We start from the raw sequence: 18,604 nt of genomic DNA, 5'->3' as shown, positions 1-18,604 counted from the left end.
GTGTTAACTTTTATATGTACCGTAACAGTCTTACCGTACTGTGTGTGTGTTAAATCATATATCAGTTAGTGCATTCGTTAATATGCATTGTGTATACTTAATTACGTAATTCATATTTACATCATTTACGTACTGCGTTGTGTTGTGTGCAGAGGTCAGTTCAGCATAGCTTTGACCTTAACTTGTCTACTAGTTACTTGCAAACATGCAACTCTTATCTTATCTCCAGTGACGTCGGCTACTTCTTACAGCCTACGCTGACATCATCATCCAGCAATCATTGAGGTAACGTCCCGTGACCAGAATAATTCAGATGAGTTATGACTCATATGGTTATTAAGATAACTAGACGATAGTCTAAGTAAGACCAAGAATAACTAGTCTTTTTTTTTTGTCTTCAGTCATTTGACTGGTTTGATGCAGCTCTCCAAGATTTTCTATTTAGTGCTAGTCGTTTCATTTCAGTATACCCTCTACATCTTACATCCCTAACAATTTGTTTTACATATTCCAAACGTAGCCTGCCTACACAATTTTTCCCTTCTACCTGTCCTTCCAATATTAAAGCGACTATTCCAGGATGCCTTAGTATGTGGCCTATAAGTCTGTTTCTTCTTTTAACTATATTTTTCCAAATGCATCTATTTGTCGCAATACCTCTTCATTTGTCACTTTATCCACCCGTCTGATTTTTAACATTCTCCTATACCACCGCATTTCAAAAACTTCTAATCTTTTCTTCTCAGGTACTCCGATCGTCCAAGTTTCACTTCCATATAAAGCGACACTCCAAACATATACTTTCAAAAATCTTTTCCTGACATTTTAATTAATTTTTGATGTAAACAAATTATATTTCTTACTGAAGGCTCGTTTCGCTTGTGCTATTCGGCATTTTATATCGCTCCTGCTTCGTCCATCTTTAGTAATTCTACTTCCCAAATAACAAAATTCTTCTACCTCCATAATCTTTTTTCCTCCTATTTTCACATTCAGTGGTCCATCTTTGTTATTTCTACTACATTTCGTTACTTTTGTTTTGTTCTTGTTTATTTTCACGCGATAGTTCTTGCGTAGGACTTCATCTATGCCGTTCATTGTTTCTTCTAAATCCTTTTTACTCTCCGCTAGAATTACTATATCATCAGCAAATCGTAGCACATTTATCTTTTCACCTTGTACTGTTACTCAGGATCTCAATTGTTCTTTAACATTATTAACTGCTAGTTCTGTGAAAAGATTAAAAAGTAACAGGGATAGGGAACATCCTTATCGGACTCCCTTTCTTATTACGGCTTCTTTCTTATGTTCTTCAATTGTTACTGTTGCTGTTTGGTTTCTGTACATGTTAGCAATTGTTCTTCTATCTCTGTATTTGAACCCTAATTTTTTTAAAATGCTGAACATTTTATTCCAGTCTACGTTATCGAATGCCTTTTCTAGGTCTATAAACGCCAAGTATGTCGGTTTGTTTTTCTTTAATCTTCCTTCTACTATTAATCTGAGGCCTAAAATTGCTTCCCTTGTCCCTATACTTTTCCTGAAACCAAATCGGTCTTCTAACACTTCCTCCACTCTCCTCTCAATTGTTCTGTATAGAATTCTAGTTAAGATTTTTGATGCGTGACTAGTTAAACTAATTGTTCTGTATTCTTCACATTTATCTGCCGCTGCTTTCTTTGGTATCATGATTATAACACTTTTTTTGAAGTCTGACGGAAATTCCCCTTTTTCATAAATATTACACACCAGTTTGTATAATCTATCAATCGCTTCCTCACCTGCACTGCGCAGTAATTCTACAGGTATTCCGTCTATTCCAGGAGCCTTTCTGCCATTTAAATCGTTTAATGCTCTCTTAAATTCAGATCTCAGTATTGTTTCTCCCATTTCATCCTCCTCAACTTCCTCTTCTTCCTCTATAACACCATTTTCTAATTCATTTCTTCCGTATAACTCTTCAATATATTCCACTCATCTATCGACTTTACCTTTCGTATTATATATCGGTGTACCATCTTTGTTTAACAAATTATTAGATTTTAATTTATGTACCCCAAAATTTTCCTTAACTTTCCTGTATGCTCCGTCTATTTTACCAATGTTCATTTCTCTTTCCACTTCTGAACACTTTTCTTTAATCCACTCTTCTTTCGCCAGTTTGCACTTCCTGTTTATAGCATTTCTTAATTGCCGATTGTTCCTTTTACTTTCTTCATCACTAGCATTCTTATATTTTCTACGTTCATCCATCAGCTGCAATATATCGTCTGAAACCCATGGTTTTCTACCAGTTCTCTTTATTCCGCCTAAGTTTGCTTCTGCTGATTTAAGAATTTCCTTTTTAACATTCTCCCATTCTTCTTCTACATTTTCTACCTTATCTTTTTTAACTAGTCTAGTTATTCTTAACTAGACTATGGTCTAGTTATTTATCAAACAGTTCTTTCAAATTATTTATTCTCTTTCCTTTTAATTATCAATCTCCCTTTATTTACTTCAACTGTTTACACCACGATATTATTCCCTTTATTATTTCAAATATTTTTCCGTTTTAAAAAAATAGTCTATTTTTAATTATTGATATTTCCATGTGTGCATGCTTCTATTCAATCATTAAACTTGTACGTTTTAAATATTGTTATTGTAGTGTAATACGATTATTTGTGATCCATCATACCTTTATTATTATTAATTTAAAAATGGAGGATTTAGAACGGTTAAAGCTTTTAATTAAAAAACGAGGTGTAGTTAAAGGAGAAATGACGAGATTCAGTAGTTACTTAGATAAATCAGATGATGTTAGTCAGCTTAAAGTTAGGTTAGTTAAATTTCAACAACTGTTATCGGAATTCGATAAAATTCAAACCGAAATCGACATTTTAGACGATTCTGTAAGCTAGGATGATAGGGCTCAATTTGAAGAACCCTATCATCCTAGGGCTCTATCGATTAACTACTTAAGCCCAAACTAAAATTCAGCAGCTCAGTAAGCTGACACCATCGGTGCAAAACATAAAACAACCGATGAAAATAATGAGTCAAGTTGGGCTCATCCCCGCTTTTCGTTACCAGCTATCAAGCTGCCCACATTTTAGGGAGAATATGACGAACGGTCATCATTCCATGTCTGTTTTAAATCATTAATTCGTGACGATCCAAATCTGTCTAATTGTCAGAAATTTCACTATATCAAATTATTTTTAAAGGACAGTGCCGCCAGTCTTTTACAATCTCTAGAACGGTCATCCGAAAATTATAAAATTGGTTGGGATCTTTTAGCGGTGAGGTTTCAAAAGAAAAGGTATTTAATCAACAAACACGTCTCAGCCATCAATTTGATTTGTATTATACTGATGCAAATGTCTGCCGAGGCATTTATATCTGTAGTATCCCGACAGAGGCCTGGCTGATGATGACTGTGAGATATAATCAGTTAGAGGATTTAAATAAGACTTCCGGTAAAGCCCCTCAGGGCTTTGAACGAGGGGGTGGTGTGGCGACCGGTAATGTCAAGAGGTCATGGGGGGATGTCTTCCCCTGCGGGGTTGGGATGTGCTCTCCAACAGTTCTTTGCAACGTACTTTTAAATAATTCGTGAAATAAAGAATCCTTTTTTACTTCTAAATATTAACTAATAATCCCTTTATTTTATTTATAAGTTTGAATACTATTTATATAAATAATTAATTTTAATAAGAATGTTTAAACTTTGATTTAAATGATAAATTATAAATATTTATTATACATATTATAAATATTAAATATTTATTAAAAATTTTTTTTTTAGTTAAATGTTTTACGCTTGATGGTGTAGCGCTTCAATCAAAATAAAACTGTGAGCGCATACAGCAAACAAACCAACGCACCATGTATTTTATTGGAGAGAAAACTAATTGCATATTTTGTGACAGTGCTGTAATAAAAATTTTACTACGATTTTGTTTGATCCACCCAGGGAAACACTAGAGGCAATTTTTTTTATTCATACCTTAGCAAATTTATCTATTTCTGATATGATATATTTAACTTACAGATCGAAGTAAAAGATTTGTTTATTTGTACTGGTACAGTAAAATAATGTACGTATAAAAAATTAAACTATTATGTAACTTCACAGTTTTCATTACATAAATTTCGTATCTATTATACAGAATATATCGTCGAGTTTACATGCAGAATGTAAAATGGTAATTGTTCGTTAAATTATTCTCAGATTATTTCATAACAAACAGCATGTAAATTTAAATAAATTACATAAATTGCAACTATTAAACGATTTTTTATAATACAACACAAAAATCAACCGTGAGGATTCAATAAGACTTTTCTGTTAAGAAAAATGAAATTTAATTACAAACTTATTTTTTTCTTATTGCTGCACCATATAATTTTATACAATTAATTACACTAAAAAAATCATTTTTTTTAATATGTATTTTTTACCCTTATCTGCATTTTTTGCATAGAATACAGATCTGTGAATAAAATCTTTCTATCAAGCTCAGTTGTAGAAATGGAAAATTAAAGGTTTATAAAAGTTAATGTAAGTAATGTTTTAGGATGCCATATACTTATATAAAACATCTTAGCAGATGTTTTCCTTTTGTAGTTAGCTACACGTACATATCTCTAATTACAAGCCGACAGTAATTACCTAACTTATTATCACTCCATTCATTGGATTCACCACTTTCTTCCCGAAGGTCTGGCGGGAAAAAATCCAGATGCGAATGCAGGAAATGGACTTTAGTGACATCTTTCATCCCGTAACTCCGTTTGGATTTATCAGTTTATATACCATATCCTGGTAATTTTATGATTTATGGATACTCAGAAAATTTTCGCTAGTATCTTTTAACGCTGTCCAAGCAGAGAGTTCTTCATCGGTCGACCGGTTCCCTTGAATTGTTCCAGAGATTTTATCTCTGACCAGTTCCATTGTTTGCGGGCCAAAAAAAAATCCCTTTAATTTTTGCTTCGCTTACTTTTGGGAATTTTTTCTTACGTATAATAATCCTTGACTATTCTTAGCTTATTCTTTAAAGATTTTATTTAAAAAATCTATTTTCATCCCATTTTATTATAAAGGAGCGGTAAAAATATTTTTTTCTGGTTTAACTAGAGGTTCATCAATAATGCTTTTTTTCTTCAGGATTTTTCGAATTTTTTCGCTGTTTTATTACATACTCCAGTTAAAGTCCATCAGGGCTAGGAACGGAGTCGGTGGTGTGGCGACTGGAATCGTCACAAGGCGCTTGTCTTCCCCTACGGGGGTTGGGATATTTTACTATATAGCCTAATGCTGATCCGTAGTTCCACTGTCCCGTTCACAAATAAAACACATAATATTTTGTATACCGTAGCTGCTTCCCTATTAAAAGAGCTATTACTTTTAAATTTTCACACGCGTTTCAAATATGCTTTTTATAATTTATTTTTTCAATAACATTGTACGTTCTTTAATATTAATTCCATGACAGGTCGATACAGAAGTATATTTATTACTATTGTGAAGTACAACTGATTTTAAGATATTCTCGAAGGAATCGATGAAAAGGCACCACTCTTTATCTTCATGAACTTGCAGTAATTTTAACATAATCTCATCAGTACTTGTACAGTACATTAAGTAATTTTCTAATTAATTAATTAATTTTTTTTTTTAATAACAGTATTGAGGAAACTTTTTGTCGGTTTCGATGGCATGAGATTATTGTAATTTTTTTATAGTAATTTCCAGTTTTGAGCCTAGATGTTCAGTGTGATTTTTTTATAAGTTTAAATCTCTTACAGTCAGTCACCTCACCTTGAGATATAAGATATAGCTCACTGGATTTTCAAAAGGTTTTTTTAGTCCCTTTCTAGATTCGTTATTATATTTTCTACTACTTTCTTCTTAATTGGCAGAAATCCGTTAATCAGGTCCGTCATAGCGGTCTTGTTACAATATATACTGAGCACATAAATATAAAGCAGGAGCAGATAAATGTGAAGAATACAGAACAATTAGTTTAACTAGTCATGCATCAAACATCTTAACTAGAATTCTGTACAGAAGAATTGAGAGGAGAGTGGAAGAAGTGTTAGGAGAAGACCGATTTGGTTTCAGGAAAAGTGTAGGGACAAGGGAAGCAATTTTAGACCTCAGATTAATAGTAGAAGGAAGATTAAAGAAAAACAAACCGACATACTTGGCGTTTATAGACCTACAAAAGGCATTCGATAACGTAGACTGGAATAAAATGTTCAGCATTTTAAAAAAATCACTGGTCAAATACAGACATAGAAGAACAATTGCTAACATTTACAGGAACCAAACAACAACAGTAATAATTGAAGAACATAAGAAAGAAGCCGTAATAAGAAAGGGAGTCCGATAAGGATGTTCCCTATCCCTGTTACTTTTTAATCTTTTCACAGAACTAGCAGTTAATAATGTTAAAGAACAATTGAGATCCTGAGTAACAGTACAAGGTGAAAAGATAAAGGTGCTACGATTTGCTGATGATATAGTAATTCTAGCGGAGAGTAAAAAGGATTTAGAAGAAACAATGAACGGCATGGATGAAGTCCTACGCAAGAACTACCGCAGGAAAATAAACAAGAACAAAACGAAAGTAATGAAATGTAGTAAAAATAACGAAGATGGACCACTGAATGTGAAAATAGAGAAAAGATTATGGAGGAAGTAGAATTACTAAAGATCGACGAAGCAGGAGCGACATAAAATGCCGAATAGCACAGGCGAAACGAGCCTTCAGTCAGAAATATAATTTGTTTACATCAAATATTAATTTAAATGTCAGGAAAAGATTTTTGAAAGTATACGTTTGGAGTGTCACTTTATATGGAGGTGAAACTCGGACGCTCGGAGTATCTGAGGAGAAAAGATTAAAATCTTTTGAAATGCGGTGCTGTAGGAGAATGTTATAAATCAAATCGGTGGATAAAGTGACAAATGAATAGGTATTGCGGCAAATAGATGAAGAAAGAAGCATTTGTAAAAATATAGCTAAAAGAATAGACAGACTTATAGGCCACATATTAAGGCATCCTTGAATAGTAGTCGCTTTATTATTGGAGGGACAGGTAGAAGGAATAAATTGTGTAGGCAGGCAACGTTTGGAATATGTAAAACAAATTGTTAGGGATGTAGGATGTAGGGGGTATACTGAAATGAAACGACTAGCGTTAGATAGGGAATCTTGGAGAGCTGCATCAAACCAGTCAAATGACCGAAGACAAAAAAAAAATACTAAGTAATTATGCAAAATTAAAATCGTATGTATATAATCATCTAAACAATTTTCAAAATTTAAATTTTGGCATATTTCAAAAACGTAGGGTGATAGAAAAATTCTGATTTTAGATTATTTTTCAACATTAAAAAAACAGATTGGTTGCATGAAACTCACGTTAAGAAAACAAATTTGTTTTTATCAATGTTATTGGATGGAAAGTATTCAATACCAGTTATAGAAACCTTAGAATTAAATGAAACACGATTTTATTTTATCAAGGCAGTTAATCCGGAACGTAGATGTAAAGCAATTCATCTGCTATTGAGATTTAAAAATAAATTTTCTCCTGTTACTCATGAATTTGTAAATGAATCGATACACAGTGTAAATAAACTTTTTTTTTATATTGTGTCGAGCCTTTTTTTTATATACCATTATTAAAATTTATTGCAATGTTAAAAAATTACGGGATTATACTTTGTCACTCCAAATCCCAACACTGGCGGTGTCCTAGAAAGAATTATTGGTGACGCTTTCAAACAGGTAAAAAAAAACCTTTTAAGCGTGAAATAATAAAGAATTGTTTTGTTTTTTCATTTAATTTCATGTTAAAAAATTTCATACTATTATTTAAATCTGTTTAATTTTGATTTAGTGATTTTATGTATTATTTTAGGCAATTGCCAGTTCTTTTTTTTATTCGTGGATTTACCTTTTGCTGATAGAATATATATAATGTATTATATATCGATCAAATTAAAAGATTTATATATTTTCTCACAACTTAGATTCTATGTAACGGATTTACTTGGAAATTATATATATTAACGGATTTTTCTAGAAATTATATTTCTAGAAATTTTCATTATTTGGTTAATTGGATAAATTTATTTATTAGAATATTTGGATAAATTTTCATTATTATTAGCGGTAAGAGATATTATGTAGAATATAAAAAGCATTAACACAGACAATAAACGAATGTAGAAATGTTTTAAACCAGTCATCCGGCTCTGATTCAGAAGAAATAGTAGATTATTATTTAGTTTACTTAATCTATTCTTTTTTTGTTTAGATTTACAAAAATGGTGCACGAAGATCGCCCTAAATCGTCCGGAGGAGTTCATTCTAGAGATCCCGAACAGGGATATGGTGATTCATCAGCGCCGTATGATTCCGATAGTAAGTACAGATTATTAATAAATAGATATCTTTCTGACACTTAATTTAAGTATAATTACTATAAAGCCCGTTGATAACATGATTTATATCGTCTCTTAATTACCGAGAAACTTGAATCTATAGCGTCGGGAAATATACGTAAACCCATATTGTGTTTTTATTAGTATAACATTAAACATAATTTCTGTTAGTACTAGCTGCAGGGCGTTCCTGCGGCACGCTTCCGCAGCTAGGCCCTCCGGGCGGGTTGCCCTGGCGGGCAGCTATTATTAGGTATGCTATTAGGCAGCTCTCGGAATGCTATTATTAGGTATCCAAAATCGATTGCCTATTTATTATTTATGTATTATATTCAATTTATGAAAAAAATTATCTTAATACGAAACTAACCTTGCGACAAAATATCAATGGATTGTAAATATATAATCGATAGTATTTCTAGTATCGATTTATTTTTATCGAAAATAGTTATGTTTTAAGATCTGCTACGATATTAAGTGAATGAATTACGGTAGTGAAATTTATTAATTTATTTTATAATTATTCTTACCGTTGTTATTTTTTGTTTCTAAACACTTTTAAAAAAAATGTATGATTTTTTGACGGGCAGTATGTTCAGTCATGTAAGCATGTTCTTTATTTTTGCTCCCTATTTGTTAATGTTGCTTCTTCTTATTTATTGTTTATAAACATTTAAGAAAAAGAAAAATCATGATTTTTTTACGGGTAGTATGTTCGATCACGTAAGCATGTTCTCAGGTAAGGGGGGACTCACACTCGCGACCGCGCGCGCACACATACATAAAAATGCCCTTTGGTAGGGTAAGATGGGTATCATTTTTTTAAGCATTTTCTTTTTGACATTTTTAATGATATCAGTTCTGTAGATTTAACTTTTCTTTATCAAATACCAATTTTTTATTCTATTGTTATTTGATTTATATAATGAAAAAATTACAAACTATTTAAATTACTTTAATCCATTTAAAAGACTATTCTCTTGTTCAGGTCTGTACAGTTTTAAATGAATAATAATAAAAGGGTGTTCAAAATCGACGCAAATTTATGAGACGTAATTGAAAGCGGCCTCCAGTATGTGGTTCACATAATTGAATATGGCATTGTATGCTCTTAAACAAATGTTGTAACGTTTGATGAAGAATTACAGCGAACATCGTTCAATTTCGCTCTGCAGTTCGGGAACGGTGTGAGGATGAGTTTTGTAAGCAGCATCCTTAAGGTATCCCCCACAAGAAAAAGTTAGGAGAGGATAAATCAGGAGACCGAGGGTGCCAAAAACCCGTCGAAGTCACTTTTCAATGAAAACACTGATCCAAATAAGTCATAGTGTTGTTGACTGTTTGAACCGTAGCATCGTCCTGCTGAAACCACGTTCTAGCCGGTCTGCAGGTATAGTGCTTACAAATTGTTGCACCATTTATATGTAGTTCACTCTTCACTGTGCCGTGAAAGAACGTCATGAAGATTCGCGTACGTGACATTGTGTACCAAACTCCTTTTTGTCTGTGCAGAGGAGACTCGTGCAGCTGATGTGGATTTCCCGTGCGCATCAAATGCGTGAATTCATTCGGTGCATTCACTCACCTATCCATCAAGGCGGATTCGTGCCTCGTCAGACCGAAACCAGTAATCGAGTTCTTTCCCGTCTTGCGTTACAGATGACATGAACCGCTCACAGACATGGAATTTACACGTTTTCCAGTGTCTGCAGGTAACAACTCTTTAAAAACACGAATTCTGTGCGGATGCATCTTTAAACACTTGCGCAGTGCCGTGTGGGTACTATCAACGGAGAGAACAGACTGGTTAGATAGGCGTCGCACAGACTTGTTGGGATTAACAGAATTTGTAGCTTGCGTATCGATCAGCTTTCCTGGTGTTAGCACTTTCGGTCGAACACTTTAGGCTGCATCTGCCACATTCCCTGTTTTTTGGAACTTGTACAACCGCTTGATGGAGGACGTGTTCGGTACATCCACACCATACTTTTCTGTGGAGTAATTCTGGGTCTGGGTATAAATGGCACATAATGTATTGCGTTACAATGCATATTCTCTGCTGCATTGTGTGATCCATTTTTCCTCAATTAAACTTGCAATAAAAGAACGAAACATTCCATAATGTAGCGTCACTTTTTGAACATTCTGTATAGCACAGTGACAAGTTTGTAAACAAGTCAATTGCAGGTGCGTAATGCATTACGCTACCAAACTGTGCATAAACGAGAAAATATCTCCTGAAAAAAATCTGTTTTTTATTTTTTCATACCAATAAAAAAAAAAAAGAAAAAAACGGAAACTACATATAAGTGTATATAGTAATGCAAAATCAGATAACATGATCCGACTTCCGGAAAATTTCGACATATCTTTGCGTTTAACATCCCCCAGACCCCAAAACCACCGTTAGTTCAAACATATATATATATCACGTATTATCACTTTCTTATGGGCACGATAACTGTCGTAATTTTGCGCCAATCTTTCAAATTTATACATAAAATATAACGACCCACAATCTCGGTCGAGTTCGTTAATGGGCCAAATAGGAGCGTGGGGTGGAAATTGGTGGGGGGGGGGGGGCTTTTTCAAAAAACAAAATATTGCTATAATTTTCTTATTAAGTAAAATATAGAATTCGTTTAAAGTTCATATTATTGTTTGGATAAGTGCCTAAAACTTAATAAGTAAAGTTTTTTGATGTCGCCAACCATTGGCCCAGGGGGTGGAAAAAATGGAGTTTCGAAGACAAAAAATCATACCTCCCTTAATAGGCACATTATCGAATCGGTTTAAAGTGGTCATTAGTCCTACCTAAAACTTTTGTCTGAAACAAGTTTTTATATGACAAACCCTTACGGCAAGGGATGACCAATATGTTGCTGGAATTGTAAGAAGGTGGGCTTGTCGTATGCTAAACATAGAAATTTTTTTTCACATGCAACCATTGTCGTAGTGAATAAATTTGAAGTTTTTATTAACTTTAAGGTAGAAATCTTTTTTACCCCCTACTTAGAACCGGTGAAATCTACTTCCGGCGTTCCGAAAGGGAATTTTTTGTATCGTACATGTAATTTTGATTATTAAACTGGAAATTCTAGAAGAGAATCGTTCAATCTTTTGATCCCGAATTTTCTATATTATCTGGACGATTCTAAAGTAGATTCAAATGCCGATCAGATTTGGCATTTTTTAAACAATCGAAAATTAATTCTTGTAAATAAATTTTATATACAGAGTGATTCACGAAGAATGTAGTTATTTATTATTACGAAGTTATTTATTAATACTGAAATATAAATATTTATGTGTATAAACGGAGAGGAAGATAATAATTGTAATTGAATGTCAACCTGTAATTACCGATATGATTAAATAAATTATTCAACTGCGTATAAAGGTCTTCTGTATTTCCCCTTTATTATAGTATCTACCTGAACCTTGAATGTTCCTTCCTCTGAATACAAAATCTTATTTAAAAAATAGTATTTTGTGTGATTTTTTTTCTCCCTAATATTTCTTACTCTTCCGTATTTCCCAGGTCTTAACCGATTTATTTGAATTTAATCGCGTGATTTTCTTCGTTTGTGAGTTTAAAAAAATATCAAAAATTTAATTTTGTGTAAACTGTGGGAAATTTGATTTAAGAAATCAAATTATTATTTTTTAAATTTTATTCATCATAAAATTTAAAAAATAAGAAATTAAAAAACAATTCGTCTATGTTTCTTCTGTTTATGAGCATCAGCAATGAAGAAAATTATTTCGAAATATATATGTGAGTTATAAAAAGAATAACTTATAATAAACATACTTATTTAAAATTATTTTCTTATTACGTTATTTATTATTGTCTTTCTGTGGTAACCGACAATATCAGTGGCGTATATCAACCAACTATATAAAATTAGTGTCCAGAATATTTTAATAATATATTATATTAATCTGCAGAGTGGGGAATTCACAGTAATTAGGCGTAAATTAGGGATGAAAATATAACATCCGCACAAAAACTAAAAATCGCTCTAGATTTAATAAATTCTTCTTCATATAATTTAATATTACCTACGGAGCAAAAATTAGGTTACATCTTTCGGCAGTTGTTACTCGAATATCAAGCGTTTCCTGATTTATGCTTACATGCGGTTTTTTTTTACCTCCAGAATTACTTCCCGAAATAGTGTCATCTCCTGGTGAAACATATGTAGTGTATATTTACATATACATTTTAAGAATGTTAACAAAGTATGGAAACTTGTAACTTCGCATATTCTGCAACTTTTCAACAATTAATCGTAGAAAAATGGAATTAGTAGATTCTTTTGCCTCGAAATAATTTACCTTTTTATATGACATAACCACGCCCCCAAGCACCCAGAGAGGGACAACTTGAACATTTAAAAAAGAATATCCACGATTGTGACAATCCATTTTAAAGGGCGTTAAAAAACAAAGGTTTTGACGTAAAAAACTTCGGGTTACGGCTATCCTAACCCAAATATAACCTAACTCAATTTGGCTTTTACTTTCCTGACCTCATAGCGCTATAGCTCTAGAAAGGAAATTATTGTAATCGGCCCAGTTTGGGCATTTGCGGTTTTCACCGGATCTTCACGTTTTGACACCTAAAGAACCCAAAAAACCGGATGGAAATTTTCCGGATGTTAATGTACGCGTGCGTGTTCGGTGTTGGCCTCTAAATCATCTTATATCTCCAAAACTAGTGAACCGATTTTGATCAAACTAGCTCAGATTATTTCTACGTATGGGGCATTGATGCCATTAAATTTCGAACGTAAAAGGTCAAGTGGATGAGATTGTACAGCAAGGTCACCCTCAGTATCTCGAAATTTCATCTAATTAAGGTCATTATTTTTCATAGGCACGATTGTTAACGATTAATAAATAACAATATTTGCAAAAAAAGTTTTGCAAAATCGCACCTCATCCACAAAAATGCTTTAAACTAGAGGCTAAGTGGAACCCACTGGGCTGGTCTAGTGGTGAACGCGTCTTCACAAATCAGCTGATTTGGAAGGCGAGAGTTCCAGCGTTCAAGTCCTAGTAAAGCCAGTTATTTTTACATGGATTTGAATGCTAGATCGTGGATACCGGTGTTCTTTGGTGGTTAAGTTTCAATTAACCACACATCTCAGGATTGGTCGAACTGAGAATGTACAAGACTACACTTCATTTACACTCATACATATCATCCTCATTCATCCTCTGAAGTATTATCTGAACGGTAGTTACCGGAGGCTAAACAGGAAAAAAAGAAAGAGGCTAAGTGGACATACAGCGTCAATAGCGAGCGGCGAATTGCTGTGCATATAGGCTAACGGCTAGGTTAGCGCGTTAAGCATCCTGTCAACTCTGACAATGTACTGCATACTATCTAAGTATACGGCGCTACATGATATGTTATCGTAAAGGAATGACTATCAACTGTTCCACTCGTCCTATCTGTCTATCTCTCTCGCACGCAATGTGCACAGCTATACGCCTTCCACTATATCCCTTGTCACCACAAAAAGCGCTAGTTTCGCAGTCCGCCATTTTGAAATTTCCTTTTTTCTCTGTAAGAATTTCCCATTTCCCTTGTTCTCTTAGGCCAGAAAATTTTATATTCTACAGATTGCCTGCCGATCAAATAATTTTTTACGCTTTAAACATTATATTTTTTTTTAGTTAATATTTCAAAGGTTGGTAGCACCGACTTACAGTTTTTGTAGCCATCTGTTATGTTGTGTCGTCACTGGTGAGAAGTAGAATTAGATAAATGTATAATATTTAAGGTGTGAAAAAGTAACTCGGTATGGCTGGGCCTTGGACTCGATCGCCCGGTTGACTCCGTACCTGGTGCGTTAAGTCTCAAGGCTACACCGGTCTGCCGACCGTACAAGCCAAATTTGTTCTATTAAGTTGTGAAATTATATTACTTTAATTAGTACCGACCGTCATCGCTAGTACCACCACACCCGCACGAATTAAATACGGTATGCGCACGCATACCGTATTTAATTCGTATTTAGTTCGAATCATTGAATGAAATAAACGAAAAAATATTATATTTAAATAAAATTTTTTTTTTTGTCTTCAGTCATTTGAGTGGTTTGATGCAGCTCTCCAACATTCCCTATCTAGTGCTAGTCGTTTCATTTCAGTATAACCCCTACATCCTACATCCCTAACAATTTGTTTTACATATTCCAAACGTGGCCTGCCTACACAATTTTTTCCTTCTACCCATCCTTCCAATATTAAAGCTACTATTCCAGGATGCCTTAGTATGTGGCCTATAAGTCTATCTCTTCTTTTAAATATATTTTTCCAAATGCTTCTTTCTTCATCTATTTGCCGCAATACCTCTTCATTTGTCACTTTATCCACCCATCTGATTTTTAACATTCTCCTATAGCACCACATTTCAAAAGCGTTTCATATCGCTCCTGCTTCGTCCATCTTTAGTAATTCTACTTCCCAAATAACAAAATTCTTCTACCTCCATAATCATTTCTCCTCCTATTTTCACATTCAGTGGTCCATCTTTGTTATTTCTAATACATTTATTTCATTACTTTCGTTTTATTCTTGTTTATTTTCATGCGATAGTTCTTGCGTAGGACTTCATCTATGCCATTCATTGTTTCTTCTAAATCCTTTTTACTCTCGGCTAGAATTACTATATCATCAGCAAATCGTAGCATCTTTATCTTTTCACCTTGTACTGTTACTCCGAATCTAAATTGTTCTTTAACATCATTAACTGCTCGTTCCATGTAAAGATTAAAAAGTAACGGTGATAGGGAACATCCTTGTCGTACTCCATTTCTTATTACTATTACGGCTTCTTTCTTATGTTCTTCGATTGTTACTGTTGTTGTTTAGTTCCTGTAGATGTTAGCAATTGTTCTTTTATCTCTGTATTTGAACCCTAATTTTTTTAAAATGCTGAATATTTTATTCCAGTCTACGTTATCGATGCCTTTTCTAGGTCTATAAACGCCAAGTTTGTTGGTTTGTTTTTCTTTAATCTTCCTTCTACTATTAATCTGAGGCCTAAAATTGCTTCCCTTGTCCCTATACTTATCTTGAATCCAAATTGGTCTTCTCCTAACACTTCTTCCTCTCTCCTCTCAATTCTTGTGTATAGAATTCTAGTTAAGATTTTTGATGCATGACTAGTTAAACTAATTGTTCTGTAAAAATAAAATAATAAATTTTTTTTAAAGTTAAATTATGTGTGTGTAAGCCGTGCTTACACATCAGAATCAACCCACAACAAGTCCTACAACTGTGTTATCAGTTTTTTTAAAAATTACATCCTACACGGCAAAATATCAAAACTGTATGTCTATAGTATATTATTTTTTCTTAATAGATTGTGACCCATTAGTTTCAAGTAAGTACTTGGCTAAAGCTAAAATAGCTTTGTAAAACTAAAATAGCTTTATATAAAGCTATTGAAGGTTTTTATGAAATGCGGAAAGATGTTTGTTTTATTTGTTTTATGTTACAACGATAATATGAAAATAATACGTGTGATAGCAATTATATAGAGTCATGACTTTCATTATATTTACCGGCCCATAGATGGCTCTCGCTATGAAAAATTATGTTTTTCGCTTACCTTCGAAAATTGTAATATAATTAAAATTTTTAATTAATAATTTCACGAAAATAATTTACCCAATTTTTATAAATATATTATCTAAATAAAATTCAGTCTTTTTTCTAAATTTCATTCGCGTCACCCAAGCAACTCTATCCTAGAAAACCTCATTATTTAGTCAGCGACTTAGAATATTACTACAAGAAAAATAATATACTATGTTACAATATGCTTTTCCATATAAGCATTATTTCACTCGATAATGGACATTTAGATGTAAAACCATAATTAATTGAAATCATTGATAAAAGAATCATTCAAATCGGTCCAGCGATTTTTAAGTTCTACTTCAACACGATTACTAACTGTTATTCCGATTTAACTACATAAAGATCACGTAACATTTATTCACAAAAAAAAGTTAAAGATCTTTTTTAACGATTTAAAATTTAAATCGCAAAAAAGTAAAAAAAAATCACTATGAGATTTTGTGATGTAAATTTTAAATTTAAATTAAAAAAAGTAAACAAAAAAAATTACTGAGATATAAATAGTACGCTCAAAATATTATTGGGGCTGGAGAAGGTAATGTAAGGGTGGGGGGGGGGTGTGCACGCATAAGAAAGTTGATGTTAAAATAAAAATAAAATTGAAAATGATGTTATTAAAAGAAACTCTTTACACTTCATGCGGTTCTTTTTTTGTTGCGTGATGTTTTTTAATACATTTTAAAACACTATTATGTCATTTGAAATATGTTGAGTTTGCCTTTAAGCATCCTTTTTTTATTAACGTCTTTTGTACTCGTAGGTTATTTATTTTCTTTGTCCTGTTCTTTATTCTTACGCCCTTAATATGACAATAAATAATAATCGAGTCGTCTAATTTTTCATAACTTAAATTAAATTACTGTTTCTTCGTACTATTTAAATATTTTGCTTTACGAGTTACTCGAGTAAAGCAAAATATATATTAAGTTAGTTTTGTCTGTTTATGTAATATATATTTTTATTTCCTTTGTGAGGAATAAATACAAAGGTTAATTTAACCGCGTATAAAATCATGAAATTACGTTATAACATCAGAATTGCATTACATTATAAAATATAAATTGTGATATATGGAAACAAATTTAAAAAGAATTCATATTTGCATCGGGAACCTCTTTAATTACATTATTTCATTGTTACCAATATAAATCGTAATTAGATTAGCGCATTCATCTACTAAAAAACTCATAATCGACGATAGGGTGGAAACAAATAGATTTTTAAAATTATTCCATCCTAATTAAACAAATGTATATTGTAATAAACAAATAGAATAAAGTTGTCATAATTTAGTATTTAAATACCCAACCACGGTCGTGATGAGCGCGTCTTCCCAAATCCGCTGATTTCGATGTCGAGAATCCAGTGTTCAAATCCTAGTAAAGGCAGTTACTTTTACACGATTTGAATGGTAGATCGTGGTTACCGGTGTTGTTTGGTGGTTGGGTTTCAAATTAATCACACATCTCAGAAACGGTGGACCTGAGACTATACAAGACTTACATACATTTACACTCGTACATATCATCCTTATTCATCCTCTAAAGTAATACTTGATTGGGATTCCCGGAAGCTAAACAGGAAAAAAGTATTTAAATACCCAAAATTTATTACTAGGTGAGAAGAGATGGAAAATTCGGTTCGTATATTTGTAAAAGTCAACTAATTCCAGCTGTTTCTCTTTGTCAAGTTTAACTTAACTTTTGTGAATAAATTAATTGATGTACGTACATATTGCCCCGATAAAACACTAAATTTATCAACCGCTACTTATAAATGAAATTCTGATATTGTTTGTTAAAAAAATAAAAAGATTAAAGAATAATAAGTTTTTTACGAAAATGAAAAATGCTTTTCAATGTAATAAATTTATCTCCTGTTACCCTCATTAAAAGAATAAAAATGTGATATATTTTTAAATATTCATTTGCAGTTCTAAAAATTAAAGTCTATGCGCTAACGTTTCGCTGACCTTCGCGATGGAGTGATAGCTTTCTGTCTTTCATTCGGAAGATTTTTTGTTTGAATCCCCCATCAGATTTATTATTTTGTATACGCCACAAAATTTATATTTTTCATCATTAAAAAATAAATTGCGACTCTATACAGATTAGTCTGCATTTAGGTTAAACATAGTATATTCTTAGTTTATAATCTGAGACCTAATTTTAGGCCTCAGATTAATAGTAGAAGGAAGATTAAAGAAAAGCAAACCAACATACTTGGCGTTTATAGATCTAGAAAAGGCTTTCGATAACGTAGACTGGAATAAAATGTTCAGCATTTTAAAAAAATTAGGGTTCAAATACAGAGATAGAAGAGCAATTGCTAACATGTACAGGAACCAAACAGCAACAGTAACAATTGAAGAACATAAGAAAGACGCCGTAATAAGAAAGGGAGTCCGACAAGGATGTTCCCTATCTTCGTAACTTTTTAATCTTTACATGGAACTAGCAGTTAATGATGTTAAAGAACAATTTAGATTCGGAGTAA

The 18,604-nt window shown here is 32.6% G+C and overlaps 1 protein-coding gene across 4 annotated transcripts in view; it reads left to right on the top strand.

The window, feature by feature from the left end:
- Positions 1-18,604, top strand: part of LOC142327491 (band 7 protein AGAP004871-like) — a 243,013-nt gene that overhangs the window by 25,332 nt on the left and 199,077 nt on the right. For 2 of the 4 annotated variants that reach the window (XM_075370608.1, XM_075370607.1), the window contains exon 2: positions 8,320-8,426. In XM_075370608.1, the coding sequence (XP_075226723.1) occupies positions 8,330-8,426 (97 nt within the window). In that variant the 5' untranslated portion in view covers positions 8,320-8,329. Of the gene's footprint in view, positions 1-8,319; positions 8,427-18,604 lie in introns of those variants that run through there. The other 2 variants (XM_075370604.1, XM_075370606.1) reach the window with 1 other exon arrangement.

The sequence above is a fragment of the Lycorma delicatula genome, chromosome 7 (genome assembly GCF_047948215.1).
Source record: "Lycorma delicatula isolate Av1 chromosome 7, ASM4794821v1, whole genome shotgun sequence".
NCBI lineage: Eukaryota > Metazoa > Arthropoda > Insecta > Hemiptera > Fulgoridae > Lycorma > Lycorma delicatula.
This window is presented reverse-complemented; position numbering and strand designations above follow the sequence as displayed.